At 54.0% G+C, this 16,760-nt stretch overlaps 3 protein-coding genes across 3 annotated transcripts; 2 read left to right on the plus strand and 1 right to left on the minus strand.

Annotated features, from left to right (window-relative positions):
• The first annotated feature begins 4,071 nt into the window (after positions 1–4,071).
• On the plus strand, positions 4,072–8,407 carry HER10_EVM0011668 (transient receptor potential ion channel). Its single transcript, XM_035481092.1, has 3 exons — positions 4,072–5,787; positions 5,848–7,425; positions 7,478–8,407. Exons 1-3 carry the CDS (start codon positions 5,469–5,471, stop codon positions 7,837–7,839), a joined length of 2,259 nt encoding a protein of 752 aa, XP_035328539.1. The 5' UTR covers positions 4,072–5,468; the 3' UTR covers positions 7,840–8,407.
• Positions 8,408–8,702: 295 nt separating this feature from the next.
• Positions 8,703–10,765, plus strand: HER10_EVM0000525 (protein phosphatase methylesterase 1). The gene is made up of 3 exons (XM_035470303.1): positions 8,703–9,439; positions 9,553–10,385; positions 10,458–10,765. The coding sequence occupies exons 1-3, from the start codon at positions 9,210–9,212 to the stop codon at positions 10,622–10,624; spliced, it is 1,230 nt and encodes a 409-aa protein (XP_035327522.1). The 5' UTR covers positions 8,703–9,209; the 3' UTR covers positions 10,625–10,765.
• A 1,347-nt stretch (positions 10,766–12,112) lies between these two features.
• On the minus strand, positions 12,113–15,278 carry HER10_EVM0000147 (cytochrome P450). The gene is made up of 2 exons (XM_035469941.1): positions 13,826–15,278; positions 12,113–13,747 (listed from the first exon to the last, which is right to left on the minus strand). Exons 1-2 carry the CDS (start codon positions 14,098–14,100, stop codon positions 12,316–12,318), a joined length of 1,707 nt encoding a protein of 568 aa, XP_035327492.1. The 5' UTR covers positions 14,101–15,278; the 3' UTR covers positions 12,113–12,315.
• Between the last annotated feature and the right edge of the window lie 1,482 nt (positions 15,279–16,760).

The following is a 16,760-nucleotide window of genomic DNA, read 5'->3' on the forward strand; positions in this document are numbered from 1 at the left end:
TACTTTTTTCTTGGACAGGTTTTGAAAGGCGCTGCTGGGCTTCATGGTCGACCCCCTCTTCCTTCCCCTCAAAACTCCTGGTGGAGAGTGTTTCCAATCACACGGTACCACTGCCAACGTCGGAAAGGAAACCCGTGAGACAGAGACGAGTGGGAGAAGGGGGGTAAATCAGGGGCTTTGACGAGTTTCGGCGACGTTTACAGAGAAACTCGAGGTCATATTGTTGACGAAACGATTGGATGGGAAAAGAAAGAAACAGCCTTTGTTCGGTGACGGCGTGCGAACAGGATGTAACCTTTTGACGAAAAAAAAGAAGGCTGCCCTTCCAAAAGATCAAGGTTTTGGCGTTTTGCGTTTCTGTGCATATGCTGGGAAAAGGGGGGTCTGCAGACGTGACATGTCGTCAATATCGGATGAAAAGATTGACAACTAAGGCCCAAGGGGGCGGTGCGTCCGTCTAGGCAGTTTTGGCGCGGGGGTTCTGAGGCACAAGTCGTTTGTGTTGCGTTTGCTTTTGCCGTCCGAGGCTCAGGCCAGAGCTGGGCTGAGATGAGCTGAGCTGAGCTCAGCGTACTCGAACTCGGTAGAGCAAAGCACGGAAGTATCTGCACATCTGCACATAGCCTACAGCTTAGAGGAGATGAGACGAGACGGCGTGATATGTCCGGCTTGGGAGGAGTGAGGTGGCATATGCACGGCACGGCACCGGACTGCGCGCTCGCCTGTTGCCCGGACTTTCTTTTGTAGCGACGGGACGGATGGGAGCCGGTGGACGGATGGAGGGGTAAGAAATTCGTCACTTTGCTCAGGCTGTCGAAGGCTGCGAGAATCCCGCAGGCTGCAGGACCAGAGGAGGACAAGCAATGGTCGGTGCCAGCGTTGAGTATGGGTAGGGCAGAGCCAACACTAGAGTTGGAATGTTGGACAAATGGTTGGAATGTGGCTTGGCAGGCCTCCCGGGGGGCATCACACGGGCCATGCTAACCTTACATCTTTTCGTGCGGATAGTTGAGCATTCCTATGGCAGGTGAGCAGACTGCGAAAAGGTGGGTGGGGGAAGCGGGCGCGGGAGATGGGATGGGAAGAAGTGGGTGATCCGAAGTCATTGTCTTTTTAAGTTCAACTTGTGTGTGAAAGATCAGGATTGCCCTGCCTCACTTTACATCTTGGTTGTGTGACTGCGCAAGTTAAAATGCCGTGAGAACGCACAGGCAGCCGCACATGCTAAGGTAAGGTACAGTACAGCGGCTGTGCCTGCGGGCATTGTAACTACCGTGCCCTTTTCTTCTGTAGTCTGTACGCAGTAGCTTCTTCTTATTCTTCCTCTACTGCATACAATTGTCCAAGGTTTGGGGAAAAGTGTATTGCTGATGTGGACCTAGATGCTAAGATGACGGATATTGTACATGATAATGCAGACGCACCGATCCACGTCCCTACGTAGTACACAGCATCGCGATATGAACGTGGTAGCGATGATGGATAAGCGACGCGGCTTGGATTGTGACGTGGGGACATTCCGACATTGAGGTGAGGAAGAGATGGCGGAAGCATGGAGATGAGGTTAGGGGTGTGTGAAATTGGGGTTGGGAGACAAACGGTTATTTTTACACGGTAAACAAGGTTCTTAATCTTAGTAGGGTATCAACGGCAATCCGATTGAATCGAGCCCGTTCTCATCGATTGATTATCCGTACGGAGCACTCTCTTTTCATGTGCCGACCTAGTGGTCTCATTACAATCAGTGACCAAAGTCGGTTTAAGCCCGTTAATAAACTGTGGTTACTGTGGTTCCCGACAGGCTTGTGACGAGATTGACCGACCTGAATTGATCAACGTGGCAGCGGCAAGAATTTCCCGTAGCGCCTGGGCTTTTGATCATTTTCATCTGCTTTCCCAAGACAAATGGGGGCTGGACCGCTGGAGGAAGGACAGTCTACAGAGTCAGAACCACCGATTGGTATTAAAAGTGTTTGACAGTTTGAGTCTTTTTCTCTGTTTTGTTTCTACAATGACGGAGTGCAAAAACTTGGATTGGGCTCCAGTGGAATCATGAATCGGCCACAATCAAGAATTTTTCCCACCCACCTCCTAGAGTCCCAGACTTCCAGCTGACAGCTGGATAATTGATGATAGATAAGAGAATCTCATTGGTGAAAGACGAGGTTCCTCCTCCTTCTCCGTGATGGCGCAGTTTCAGACAGGACCGGGGGTGTAGGGAATGATTTGGTTCTGGCTTCCCTGCTTCCTCTCTCTCTGTGTCTTTCTCTTCCTTCTCTGCTTCTGCCGCGTAGCTTTTGGAACAGCGATAGCCAATGGTTCCTGTAGCTCACCACCTGGCAGAAAAAAAGATGAGTGAAGACTGAAGGCCCCGTTCTGGTAGTCGAGGCCGTCCGGCGTCCCGACCAGTCCCCCATGTTGATCCACCAGTACCATTCTGGCTAAGCCCCTCGACGGGGACCCCTGACGCCAATGCAGGGGCGCGCGGACGGAGTGCGGTTGTTGCGGGCTGGGACGGGTGGGATGCAGAGTTGATTTTGTGCCTGTCCATCACCGTACACGTACATAAAAAAGATACCGTTTTACTGACTTTGACTCGGCACTAGCCTTGGGTTTTGCCCCTGAGTCTAGAGTTTTCTTCGCTCGCGTATCTGCCAGGCCAAGGAGGCACTGGACTCGGCGTCACGCGTGGTCGCTGACGACTGCTAAACCTTAGTCACCGGGCAACAAGACAAAGACAATGTACTGGGAAACGGTGGAAGGAGGTTGGATTACTCGAGAATGTTCATGATTCACCGTTGGTCGCTGGTGTTCCTCGGTGTCTCTGATTTAGAGCGGAATTGCCGAGACCTGCTCCTCCTCGAGGCATTGTTTCAGACTCCACAAGAAAGAATGGGCGAGCCGTGTATCTTTATGTAAGGTTAACTTGGTGTTCAGACGTTTTCCCACGGCATGGCGTCACGGCGTGCGAAGTGTGTGTTCGAATAGAAACTTGGATGGACTGAATCCGTATGACGGTTTATACTGCGTACAGAAGTTATTGACGTTTCATGCTCCGTATGATAGACTGTACGTATCTGTATCTACTCCGTATACCTACTTTATGTAAGCCGAATGCAGATTAGAAGCTGGGTATCAATCACCTTCCTTGCTGCCCGCAGCGGCCCTGTCCAACGGTAATTTGATCGCAGGCGGGCGGGAAGGTCAGGCAGGTCCCATCTCTGCGTGATTGCCTGTGGAAAGTAAAGTGTCTTATGTAAGGCGGTACCTGAGCAACCCAGCCAACTCAGCTCTTCGAATAAGTACCTTTACTCTGATGCTCGAGGCTTGACAAAGGTCACTTGTCGGTACGTATCGTCGTCGCTCACTTCCAGGCAAATTGTTCCTTGCTGAATCCCGGACCCTCAATCTCTTGTTTCCTCACACCAGCAAGGACTTCGACCACGACGGGCCAGTCTGGACTGTTCGACCACACGACACCGCGGCTGGCCTAGACAGATGCCAGCGGGGGGCTCAGATGGGGTGTGCAGATGCTGCCTTAGTTTGACTTTTTTTCTCCCGTCTGGTTTTGCACGCAGCTGCAACTTGCAAGACCTTGCGCCGCCATCTGTTTTCACTTTGCATCAAGGCCCGGTACGTACTGCACTTTTGACAGAAGCCTTTCGTAAAAAACTAATGCGCATTCGCAGCCTTTCCACCACAGTAAGCTGATGTTTACCATCTACCGGTCGTCGTATTCACTACCCGCCCCCTCTTCCTCGCAGTAGCCGCCCGCCACCGCCGCTAATACGCCTCGCACCGTCGAACGGCCAAGAGAGATAGAGTCGGCGACAAGCAAGCCGCACCATGGCATGCTAATGCCAGTGCCGCCGCCAGTCTGGCGCCATGGTATCCTCACACTACCTTCCCCCAGACCACGCTGAGTGAATCAGGAACGGGAGGAGATAATGGGCTGGTTTGGCTACGCTGGGCTCCAAAGAGGACCCAACGAGGGACCCAGTTCGTCAGCGCCGCTGCGTGGGTCGACCCAATCCTTGGGCTATTACTGGACATTGGAACCAGCGCAAGGGCAGAGACGCTCTTGACCAGGGTTGACGGCCTTCCGGCTGGTTGACGTTCCTTTGCACTCTGGAGCCTTTGAAGGTGCCTGGATGGGGCAAGGATCATGTCAGGGACGAGGTTCCAATCGAACCTGCGCCCGGTGGAGGTGACCAGGATGTTGAACACGACCTCCCACAGATGGTTCCTCTCCCCGTCTTGTCTTGTCCCAGTGGGAGGAGGGAGGAGGAGACGGATCAGAGACGGTGCTAGCAGCTGTGGTTCTGTGGACGAAATCCGTCAAGCAGCAAAGCAAGAGGGAGAGCGTGAGAGGCTCGGAGACCGTCCAGATTGTTCGTACCGTTGTTCGTCTGCGTCTGGTGTGCGTGCGTTGCCCCCATCCACACCAATCCGCACGCCATCCCAGGGTCCATGTCCCTCTTTGCATGGGGGGCCCGTGGACGAGAACAGACGACGCTGAGGTCGCTTCCAGGCTTGGGGCCCCATCTCCCGCCAACCATCGATCGCCAATCGCTTCCCCTTCTCGCTCGTTCGTGTCGTTCCTTTTCCTCCTCTGTCTCTCTCTGCGTCTTGTCTCTGCTCCCTCCCTCCCTCCTCCCACTCCACCACCACCTCCTGACCGGCGTGCATTCTCAGCATCGTCACCTTTCGCTCGTTTCATATACCCGCCCGTGGACTTTAGCCTCTTTTTTCAGCCACTGTCTCTCTCTTCGCCTATCTGGCTGTTGAAGAAACTCTCTCTTACTCCAACACACTGCTCACTCTCTCGATCTATCATAACCTCCAACGCCCACCTCACCACCATAGGTTTTCAACCTGCTTCCGCTGATCCATCTCTTTCGGCGTACAAGAAGCCTCATACGGGCTCATCCCATCGACACCCTTCGGGCTCTGCATAGGCACCTCGCGGCCAGCCCATATTCCTCTTCTTTCCAGGTTGATCCTCGGCCTCTTTTATTTCATCTCTCTCGTGTCATTCTGTAGAAAGCTGTGCTTGCTTCTTGTTAGCCTCTTACCATTTCACAATCCTTCGACTCCACTAGTACAATCTGGTTGCTTGTTTCCTTTGGTCCACGACTCTCGCATTATACCCTCCCGACGCGACGACGACGACTCGAATAGTATCACTCAATTCGCCAAAGAAAACTCACAACCCGGTCCCCGACGAACACGGAACCCCCTATCTCTCTCACCACCAAACTCGTTATCAAAGCGTATCAATCTGTTATAGTAGGGAAAGGGACGGCATCAATCGCTGGGAGTACAGGAGAAAGAAGCACAAAGAGGCTCAAAAAGTATAGACTTTGGATATACCCACCATCACACGGCTTTGGGAAACATTTTCGATTCCCGACAGAACGACGAACAACGAATTTTCTACCACAACTTTGTTTTTACAACACAACAAAATGACGCGAACCGCACCCAACTGGGGCCCGAAGCGCCTTTTGGCCTTGGCCACCGCATTTGCTTCTAGCACCCTCGCCGATTCCATCCTCAAGACAAGCAGCTTCACGACTTGCGGCAACGATACCGCGATTTCCGTCCAGAAGATTGATATTCAGTACAACAACGACAACAAGACCGTCACCTTCGATGTAGCAGGAACGAGCTCCAAGGTTCAGAACGTCACAGCCATCTTGGATGTCAGCGCCTACGGCACTGCCATCTACTCCAACACATTCAACCCATGCGAAGCAGGAACCTTTGTCGAGCAGCTCTGCCCTGGTATGTGCCAGCTGTGGATGAGTTGACGTTTCGATTACGGAAAATGCTAACAAATCTCAGTTCCCGCCGGCAGCTTCTCTGCTCGTGGCACTCAGAAGATTCCTGATGAGTATGCCAGCATGGTCCCGGATATCGCCTTCGCAGTCCCCGATATCGCCGCTCAGGCCAAGCTTCAGCTCAAGACCCTCGACACCAACGAAGAGGTCGCCTGCATCACGTCCCAGGTCACTAACGGTAAGACCGCCAGCGTCGCTGCCGTCTCTTACATTGCCGCCGGAGTTGCTGGTCTCGCTCTTGTCGCCACCGGTGTGTCTGCAGTCAGCTCTGCTTTCGCTGGAGGCAGTGCCGCCCTTAGTGGCAGCGGCACTGGAGGTGCTGGTACCATCAGCCCTAGTTTCACCGAGGTTTTCGGATGGTTCCAGGGCATGGCCATGAACGGCATGCTTTCCGTCAGCTACCCTCCCGTCTACAGCAGCTTCGTCAAGAACTTTGGTTTCTCTTGCGGCATCATTCCCTGGACCGACATGCAGGTCGCCATCGACAACTTCCGCGGTGCGACCGGCGGTGATTTGAGCAAGGACAGCGTTGAGATCCTCAAGAACAGCACTCTCATTCTCGCCGACGGCTCCACCGTCGACGGTGGCAGCGCCCTCTTCAAGACCAAGCGTGCCGTCGAGACATTCCAAGCCCTCGTCCTCAGAGAGATTGAGACCAGCGTCAACGGAACCACCAGCGGCGACTCTGACGACCCGGTCACCACTATCAAGCAGAAGGTCCAGGGTATCACTGCCTTTGTCAACACTCTCAGTGTCCCCAAGTCCAACACCTTCATGACCGTTCTCCTCATCGTCGCCATCGTCATTGCCGCCATCATTGTCGGAATTCTCCTGGTCAAGGTCATTCTCGAGTTCTGGGCTCTTTTCGGTAACTTCCCCAAGGGTCTTGCCGGATTCCGTGAGCACTACTGGGGATCCATCGCCCGTGCCATCACCTCGCTCATCATGCTGCTCTATGGTATCTGGGTCTTGTACTGCATTTTCCAGTTTACCAATGGTGATTCATGGGCTGCCAAGGTTCTTGCCGGTGTCAGTCTGGGTATCTTTACTGGCATTCTCGCCTTCTTCTCCTACAAGATTTGGAGCACTGCTCGCAAGCTGAAGCAGGCCGAGGGCGATGTGAGCGGTCTCTACGATGACAAGAACAACTGGATGAAGTACAGCCTCTTCTACGAGTCCTACAAGAAGGACTACTGGTGGATCTTTGTCCCCGTCATCGTCTACCTGTTCGCCAAGGGTTGCATCCTTGCCGCTGGCGATGGCCACGGCATGGCCCAGACCTCTGCCCAGCTCGTCGTTGAGGGTCTCATGCTTTGCCTTTTGCTGTGGAGCCGTCCCTTTGAGCGCAAGTCGGGCAACGTCATCAACATCACCATCCAGGTCGTCCGCGTCCTCTCTGTTGCCTGCATCCTCGTCTTTGTCGAGGAGTTTGGCATCGCGCAGACCACCCAGACCGTCACTGGCGTTGTCTTGATTGCCGTCCAGTCCGCTTTGACCGGTGTGCTCGCTCTTCTGATCATGTGGAACGCAATCAACGCCTGCTGCAAGGAGAACCCCCACCGCAAGCGCAGAAAGGAGATGGGTAAGTCTACTTCCACGCTATCTGAATATCACGTTACTGACCCCCTTTATAGAGAAGATGCAGCGCGACATGGACACCCTCACTCCTCTGGACGCCCGCAACTCCCTCCTCATGGACCGCAAGGATCCCGAGGCCGGTACTACCTTCTCCATGTCGAGCGTCCCCGAGAAGAAGGACCAGCGCTCGGAGTCTCCCGACCACTACATGGGCGCAGCGGGCAACGCTCCCTACCGCCCTCTGGCGCCAAGCACGCCTTACGGCAACGCCCACCACGACCAAAGCCGCGAGAACCTCGTCCTCGGCGCGGCACCCATTGCCGACAGGGCGCCAACACTGCCCAACGTGGGCGGCGACTTCAACCACAACCCCCACGGCGGCTATGGTGGTGGCGGTTACCGGGGTGTGTATCACTGAAAGAAAAGCTGAAAGAATCGGGAGGGAGACGCTTTGACTGGTGTGTGTACCTGTTGGAATGACAATGAACATAGAAGTGTGGAATGTATGACATATGGATCTCTCTTAGCTGTTCACAGAGATTCCAGAAAGGAAGCCACTTATATCCTATTTACTTTTTCCTTTCCTTATTTCTTATTTTATATTTTCAAAAAACTTATTTCCTTGGGTCTGCTCATCCTTTGTCCGTCTCTCTCATTTTCTCTCTCAAAGATATCTACGGATATACACAATAACGTTTTACACCCTCTGCAAACACCAATGGTTATGATATCGACGGCTGCCTCTCTGAGTTTCTCGTTTCTTTTTGCCTTTTGTCGTAAAGGGGAAGAGGGAGAGGGAGAAGAGGAACCCTTTTATGCAGTCGTTATCAACAACATGCACAACCAAGCAGGCTCAATGTCCCCTGTGGGGATATACACGTTTTATGACCGCAAGGTAATCTTCTTCTTTGGGTTCAAAGGGCGGAGGGTTTGCATAGCGGAGGAAAGGGCCTCGGATAAGTATATACCTACAAATGGAACGCAAATTAATAGTATAAAGTATGTGACTGTTGAGTGATGAGTGATGAGTGAAGTTGGAGGGAAGAGGTTGACGATGTAGACGATATGAGACCATTGGTTCTTGGGGTGTATTTATTGTGATAACTCCAGGTATAACGGTCTTCCCAAAGGAGTAAGAAGCCCAAGGCAGCTCAACAAAGAAGATGTTCAGGAAACCTCGCCTTTGTCTTGTCACTGTGGAAGGAACACATGGCAGGGACGGGCCACTCTTTCTTTCAGCGAGGTTTTTGGGGCACAGTTGCCTCCATTAGACCGGCGTGTGCGAGAGATTGCCTCTAAGCACTGTAAACCAGACGTAAAACACTACCGAGGCACAGTGCGAGTGGAAAGGGCTGCCCCTCATCACCCCACTGAACGTCATCCCCACGACGGCAACTCAAACTCCCAAAGTTGGTCTCACAGCATCCCACTTGGCCCAAAGTTGGCGGCTCCAGCCTTGCTCTGCATTCGTTTCTTCCGCTCCGTGTGACGGGCCTCATCTTGCGGCCATTTCAATTACACGGCTCTGATCGTCTCTGATCTCTCTCCTCGTCAAACTTTCCTGCATCTGCAACCATCGGCTTGGCATCCCGGCTGGTCGGCGACGCCTGCAGCACACACACACACACACACACACACACACACACACACACACACACACACAAACGGAAGCCACGCCGGAAGTTGCCTTTGCCTCACTATAGAAGGCACAGGAAAGAGGGAGAGGGGAAGAAACAACATCCACCTGTTTTGGCAGAAGCTATCGGCAGATCCCAAGGCCAGCCCAAGATGAGTGAGTTGCAAAGAGCTTGGGCCAAGAGGAAACTCGACCCCATGCATCCTCTACCGGAGCCCCTCAACGACCTCGACGACGAGGAACCCGAGACCGATCAGCTCCCCGAGTTGCCGGAGCACATGGACGACGGAGACTCCTCCTCTGCCTCCTCCGCCTCCTCCGCTTCTTCTACCGGCACCATCATCCCCTCTCCGAGTCAGAACCTCTTTGCTCGACCGCAAGGGTAACGTACTTTTCTCTTGCCCTTTGCTGTTCTTCCCCTCCCGCCATTGCCACGAGGCCCGAGGAAGGAAAACACGTTTGTGCTTACACCAAGGCGCTGATTCCCGCTTCTAGTGTGTCGAGGGGCCGCACGCTGGAGCAAATCCCGTGGACAACCTATTTTGAGAGAGAATTGTTCCTGAAGCCCAAGGTCGGAGACGATGACTCTGCCACCGTGACATACCACGCCTACCTCAACTCCCCTGTCGGGAAGGGACCCCTCTTCGTCATGCACCACGGCGCCGGCTCTTCTGGCCTCTCATTTGCGGCCCTCTCGTCCGAGATCAGGAAACGTCTCCCTTCGGCCGGCATTCTTTCTCCGGATGCTCGCGGCCACGGCTCGACGGTCATCACGGACGGCACCGAGCTCGACCTCAAGCTCGACGTCCTGACGGAGGACCTGTTCAGCGTCATCCAGCTGACAAAGACCCAGATGTCTTGGCCTGAACTTCCCCCCATCATTCTCATCGGACACTCGCTGGGTGGCGCCGTCGTCACGGATGTAGCCAAGTCGGGGAAGCTGGGCAACGCTCTGCTCGGGTACGGAGTTCTGGATGTGGTGGAGGGCTCGGCAATGGATGCTCTGCAGAGCATGCTGACATACCTCTCAACGCGGCCCACCGGCTTCGCCAGTTTGCAGTCCGGTATAGACTGGCATATCCGCTCGCGCACCGTCCGCAACTCGGTGTCGGCGCGGACTTCAGTGCCGGCGCTTTTGGTGTACGACGACTCCATCGATCCGACGAGGCCGTGGCGATGGCGAACGGATCTGGCGGCGACGCAACCATTCTGGGAAGGCTGGTTCGTCGGCTTGAGCAAGAAGTTTCTCGAGGCGAGGGGTGGAAAACTGCTTCTGCTGGCGGGTACGGACAGGCTGGACACGGAGTTGACCATCGGTCAGATGCAGGGTACGTTAACGTTGCTCTCTTTTCCCCGTACCATTCTAGCCAGATAAGAGCTGACTGGCACCCTGGCAATAGGCAAGTACGCATTACAAGTATTCCCGGAAGCTGGACACTTCATCCAAGAGGATCTGCCAGAGAAGACGGCGCTGGCAGTCGTGGACTTTTACAGGCGGAACGACAGAAGTGCCTTGGTGTTGCCGCCCAAGGTTGGCGATCTGCTGAAGCAAGGCAAGAGAGTCTAGGGGTCCTGTGCGAATACCATTCCATAGCAAAAGCGTACAGCCGCCCTTTTTCTTTTCTCGTACATTCATAGTTATACCCCTAGCTTGCGTGAGCTTGGTCAAGCAGATCAAAGGCAATATATGCGATGGATCTACCACTGAGTCTAACAAATGTTCCAGTCCATCTCATTACTGTGTGACCCTGAACTTTTCCTGGCTTTCTGTTATACCAAACACCAACTATACTAAATTAAAGCCTAGCGTCTTCAAGTTTTGGAGGACATCTACGGTACACTGCCATTAAGCACAACCGCATGAACATCATACTTGTACTCAACAGGGCCTCCACTAAGAAACAGTCGTTGCTCCGAGCATGGGAAGATACGCACAAGGTGCAGTTCCACAGAAGATTTGGGGCTTTAAATAAAAAAAACATGTCTGACCTCAGCCTCTAGTTACTGCCCTTTGACCGTCGCTGGCCCTCACTGAGGCCCTTCCTTTCGCTACCGGCCCGTGTTCTATCCTTCCTTACATGTGAGGCGTTAAGGAATTCCGGTAGTCATAAGGGCGCAAAGCTTGTACCAAACGCAAAGAAGCTGCGGCAGTAGGCTACTAGGTGCTTGCCAAAGTAACCGGAAGATCGCCAAGGACCGACTGGCTTAAGGAAATCATTCCTGACCCTGGATCCGAACCGGATCTATTTAAATATGGAACTCAAGCAAATCGTAATCGCGGTCGAGCGATCGCGCTCAAGGCAAGCTAGTAAATAGTTACGGAAGAAGGTGCGGATAGAGGAGGTAAAAGTTTGGCTATGGCAGTTACAAGAAGGTAACGATATACAAACAACAAGATCTCCCCTCATTATCGTCAGCTAAGTTCAGGAGCGTCAACAATATAATCACGACTGAGAAGTAAAAAGATTTCAACCCTCTCGGTGCTGAACTGGGGGCTACATCTCTTGGTGCTCATGCTGGGACTCGAACTCGAACTCGGAGCCTGTCGTCGAGTAGGCTGTAGGCGTAAGTTGATTATCGACCGTGAACCACTCCACCACCCAGCCAGTTTGACCTGACCCGTCGACCTAGACGGGCGCCTGCTGGCTGGTGACGGGAACGGAGTTGAGACGGGGGGTATATAGCCTTCTCGCGGGTGATGTGTCGGAAGGTGAGGAAAGTACGGGCCGGTCGTGCCTGCCTGAATCACCAAAAGCACCTCAGGTTTGTTTACTTTAGTCTAGATGCGCCACCTACCTATCGTACCCGGCATGGAACTCAGCGATGTAGATGGCCTGCTTCGAAAGGGGATAAAAGGTTTCGCATTACCATGGGTTTCAAGACGTTAATGAGCTGTTTGCGGGAGGACCTGGTCTCTTTCTGGACGAACTCTCTTCCCTTGATTGAAGAAAACCTTGAAGACCTCTTTTGCTTCAAAACGTATATGTGTGTTATTGGATTTAACGCCATATTCTTCTATCCTTTCCCAAGCATCAAATGCTATCAAGAACACCATGCTGGGACAGACCTCGCTCGTCTGCGCGCTCAGCGTGCCCCCTTTTCCCATTATATACGTCATTTTGTGCTTTTGACACATACCAGGAACCCAGCCCAGTTCAGTCCAGCCAGCCAGCCAGTCAGTCATGCTCATATCATTAATTACAACACAAAAGCACATCCTTCACTCTCCACACACACCTACACACGCACACAAGCAACTCACCAACCATCGACGACCTTGACGTACACGTGCAAGCCCTTTGACGGACGCGCAGTGACGCCGCCCTTGATAGTCATATTCTTCTCGTCGTACTCCTCCTTGTTCTTGAGGCTGAACTCGAACCGCCCGATCCACGAGGCGAGGATGCACGCAAACTCGGCCTTTGCGAACCCCTGCCCGATACAGCTCCGCGGCCCGTGGAGGAACGTCATGAAGGCGTAGTTGCTCGTCGCGCCGCCGCTGTTGGCCGTCTTCTTGGTCTCCGCAGCGTCGCCGCCGTCGCGCGAGGGGAGCCATCTGTCCGGGTTGAAGCGGCCCGCGTCGGCGCCCCAGAGCGAGGTGTCCTTGTTTGTGGCCCACGGGCAGAGCATGATGCGCGTGCCCTTGGGCACCTTGTTGCCGTCGATGACGGTGTCGACGGCGGCTTCGCGGAGAGTCATGGGCACCGGGGAGTAGTAGCGCAGGACCTCGTTGCAGACGGCGTTGAGGTAGGGCATGTGGTCGATGTCGAGGGCCGTGATGTCGCCGGGCGTGCCCGGTGTCGGGAGGCGCTCGCGGATCTCGAGGCGGAGGCGGGATTGGACCTCGGGGTTGAGGCAGAGGCAGTAGATGGCCCACATCATGGCCGAGGCCGTGGTCTCGTGGCCTGCGGCGAGGAAGGTCATCATCTGGTCGACGAGATTGTCCTCGGTGAAGCAGCCGGACTCGAGCGCTACCGAGAGGATGTCAATGTCGGTGAGCTGCTTGCGCTCCAGCTTCTCCTTCTTCTCGCGGATGAGCTCGCGGCAGGTGGCGCGGATGGTGTTGGCTGCCTTTGCGATGTCGCCGTTGCGCTGCAGGGGAAGATGGTGGACGAGGTTACCCGGGAGGAGGAGACCGAGGACCGCGAGGACCTGGGCCTGACGGCTCGGCTTGAAGACGTGCTGGTAGGTCTGGTTTAGGGGGTTCGCCGGGTCGCGGATGGCGCCAAAGTCGCGGCCCATACCGGCCATGCCGATGATGTCGAGCGTGGTGCGCGACGCCCAGTTGCCAATCTCCAGGACGGCGGTGTTGGGGCCCAGGGCGGCCTTCTCCGGGTCGGTGAGCCCCTCGGTGGCGCCCTTTGCGGCCTCGGCGTGAACGGCATCGGTGATGGCCTGGACGCCCTCGCATGCCTTGCTCCAGAAGAGCGGGTACAGGTCCTTTACGTGGCGGAAGGCAAAGGCTGGCATGAGGTTCTTGCGCTGGACCTTGTGGTCGTCGCCCTCGGCCAGCAACACGCCGATGCCGAGGATGCGGCCGATGGACGAGCGGACGGCGCCGGGCTTCTTGAAGTCGTAGTTGTGGGTGACGAGCACCTCGGCGAGAGCCTTGGGTGACGTGATCAGGAGGCGCTCCTGGTTGAACAAGCCGCGGTAGCGAATGATGCCTTCGTGAGGGATGGTGTTAATCCTGCGTGGCGTATACATTTAGTCTCTTTCACGTCACATGCCAAGACAGCTTTCTCTCTCTCTCCGGTGTTCTACTCACCATTCAATCATGGGCACGCCAGTCGGCTCGCGCATAATCCTCGGGTACTGTCCCATCAACCAGTGATCACCTTTGGGCCCCGGAAGCGAGCGCAGAGACGAGAAGTACTGGGGGAACAAGAAGACGACAAAGATGCCCCAAGCCAGCATCTGGAAGGCAAATGCGCCCACGAAGGCGACTAGCAGGTGACATCTCGAGAATACTGGTTGTCGCAGGGCCAATAGTACGGCGATTGCAGCCGAGCTGACGGACACTCCGCGCCAAGGGACGCTCATTGTTGCGGTTGTTCTTCGAGTCTCTTTTTCTCTTGAGGAGCGATGCCTGCGTAGATAGTTCTCTTTGATGACGACGACTCCTCCAACGTCTACGTTGCGACGAAAAGGCGAGCTGTCCGAGTTTCGAGATGAGCAAAGCGAGATCTGTCAAAGACTGCGTCTAGAACTCTCGTAAAAGACCTCAATGTCGAAAAGCGCGCAGTAGACGGTTTCCTTGGTACTATGTCTTGTTGACCTTAAGATTTGCGTAAGTCGCCAGAACTTTTCCCAATGACACGCAAATGAAGAAGCCAGCCTAGGCGTTTAAACTCCCGGGTAAGGGTAAGGTTATGTAAGGTAAATGGTGAAATAGAAAGAAAAGAGCAACACCGGATCAAAGCTGTTTCTTGAAGTTTAAGCTCCCAATTAGAAGGGAAAAGAGGTGGTGGTGGCGTGTGGTAGGTAGAAGAGGGCAGGCAAGGCGAGGTAGATCCCGCGTGGAATGAGGGCCGGGTCGATCTGTTTCATGCGTACGGGGTTGCAGACATGGAACCAAAGCATCGCCAGCACATGCACAACAAGGCAAGCCGCAAAAGAGAGAGAAACACACACGGGAGAGAGAGACAATCCACGCACGTACCGCGTCTTCTATGGGAAGTCCCTTATTTGCTGCCCTGTTCCAACTGTTCAGTCCGTGAGGTAAGGTAGACACTTGGTTCCTCCAAAAGTCCGTTCTTGGGTTGTCCCTTCAGACAAGGGGCCGTGGGGTGGTGAGTTTTGGCTGTCGGAGACCACAGATGGGCGAGACGATGGAGAACGGAGTTGGGATGAGACGAGACGCGACGGGATGCCGGGGGTGGTTGGGAGAAGGGGTGAGTGAAGTTCTTCAAACGACGAACCCGGCTTTTGTTGTAATCTGGTTTTATCTTAACCGAAAAAAAGATGTGAAGAGTACCGTATTGTTGTCAGCTCTGGGTTGGTGAATCTGAGAAAGAAGTTCTGAGATGTTATCTCCTGATGAAAGTCGATGAAGCAACTACACGCTAAAAGCACGTGGCATCCGAGGTCAATCGAGTGAGCAAGGGTGGTGATGGAGGAGGACGTTCCCCTACTAAAGTAAAGAAGCAAACGAGATGGGATGCTGGGGAACGGAGCTGGAGTGATGACAATGAGCCGGTCTGCCGTTGGTTGCAAGCTGCTCTGCCCCCCTCCAAAAGAGCCCCTAGCGGATTTCTTGGCTTCGTTCTGCAGCTCGGTGGAGAGAGAAAGAGAGCTCGGCTCGATTGCTTGACAAGGGAGCTAGTTGTACGTATTTCGTTGCCTCTCGTGTTTCTTGTTCATCCGTCTTGGTATCCGTAGGCGATTCGTGGTGTACACGGTATATCACTACAGATTCCCGACTCCGTCTTACTCTCTCTACCTGCGAATATGTTCTCTGCAGTACGCACGGGATTCAGAAGTTCATCCGCAAAAAGGCAGCAGCACCACGTTCGACGAATCGGCACATGACCCGCGACTGGTGGTTGTTCAATAAAGGTGGGATGGTAGGGGGAGGGGTTCTATGGATGATGAGTACACTACATTTTGATGGAGACACCAGGCTCGAATTGAATGCCATTCTCGTCCTAGCTCGCTGTGGATTGGTTGCGTCGTGTCTTGAAAACCGAAAAGGCCCAGCTTCAGCTTGCCTACCTAGATATCTGGAAGAAGTTTAGAAGGGGAACTAAAAGTCCGGGACGGGATTTGAGAGGGGTCCCTGGCCATCGTCCCAGTCCAACGGGCTTCTGGGATGATTTGTTTGCCCGATCCCACCCTTCTTCGTTCGCTTGCTGTTCTTTTCTTCTTCCATCGTGCTAGGAAATTCCGGCGGGATGTTGCCGCCTTGGAAACCCTGGGGGGGCACTGTCCAGTCTCTAGCTGTGCCAGTCTTGTTCCGTTTGCACGCAGTCGTGGCGCTCCTTTGCCTTTGTCTTGAGTTCCAACATTGAGTGCTATGTACGCAATACGGGTTACCCTCTTTTCGGTGTAACATTTGGCTCACCTTGGAACCACTACCCGTCCTCTCCTCGACCCCGAATCCCGGACCAAAGAGAGGTGAGCGAAAGGGAAAAAAAGCAAAGGACACAACGTTATTGCGATTCCAGCGACTCGGTCCAGTCCCATGCCGATACCACGCCAAGCTTGGCCGTGCGAGGCAAAGGCGATTGGCTCAGTCAGAAAAGTCCGACTTGATCGTTTCGGATGGTCCCTTCGATTGGAAGGGGGACGCAGGGCCAAGTCGCATAGCATGCCTGTTTCAATCGCGTGGACAGTGCCCTTCTCTCCTGCTTCGTCTTCCTTTTCTACATTTTCGCCTTCATCTCCAGGACGAGTACGGCTTGCAGGAGTACGGGGGACTTTTACCCAAACAAGGTAATCGAGAGCCTCTCTTATCCAGAGCCTCACTCTCTTACTTCTCGGTTTGGCCCCTCACCTGTTCAAACAAGCAGAGCCCTGGACTATTCTCTGCAGAATGACTTGAGAATGGGGCATAGCACAGCATTAAAAGACGTCTCGTCTGGACGACCAAAGAAAGCCAAATTCAAACTGATTTGTCAAGAAGAACCATAACTTAACCTTGCCCTCCTGAACGTCCAACTTCAGCCCAAGTCGTTGCCGTTGCGTGCTTGACCCAAACATCG

Source organism: Colletotrichum scovillei, assembly GCF_011075155.1.
Source record: "Colletotrichum scovillei strain TJNH1 chromosome Unknown Contig00010, whole genome shotgun sequence".
NCBI lineage: Eukaryota > Fungi > Ascomycota > Sordariomycetes > Glomerellales > Glomerellaceae > Colletotrichum > Colletotrichum scovillei.

Excerpts from the sequence above, each read along its gene's own strand:
- HER10_EVM0000525 (XM_035470303.1), top strand. The coding sequence starts at position 9,210 with ATGAGTGAGTTGCAAAGAGCTTGGGCCAAGAGGAAACTCGACCCCATG. Across the intron at positions 9,440-9,552 it reads CTCTTTGCTCGACCGCAAGG|TGTGTCGAGGGGCCGCACGC; the intron begins GTAACGTACTTT and ends TCCCGCTTCTAG. Across the intron at positions 10,386-10,457 it reads GACCATCGGTCAGATGCAGG|GCAAGTACGCATTACAAGTA; the intron begins GTACGTTAACGT and ends CCCTGGCAATAG.
- HER10_EVM0011668 (XM_035481092.1), top strand. The coding sequence starts at position 5,469 with ATGACGCGAACCGCACCCAACTGGGGCCCGAAGCGCCTTTTGGCCTTG. Across the intron at positions 5,788-5,847 it reads TGTCGAGCAGCTCTGCCCTG|TTCCCGCCGGCAGCTTCTCT; the intron begins GTATGTGCCAGC and ends AACAAATCTCAG. Across the intron at positions 7,426-7,477 it reads CAAGCGCAGAAAGGAGATGG|AGAAGATGCAGCGCGACATG; the intron begins GTAAGTCTACTT and ends CCCCCTTTATAG.
- HER10_EVM0000147 (XM_035469941.1), bottom strand. The coding sequence starts at position 14,100 with ATGAGCGTCCCTTGGCGCGGAGTGTCCGTCAGCTCGGCTGCAATCGCC. Across the intron at positions 13,748-13,825 it reads GGCGTGCCCATGATTGAATG|GATTAACACCATCCCTCACG; the intron begins GTGAGTAGAACA and ends TACGCCACGCAG.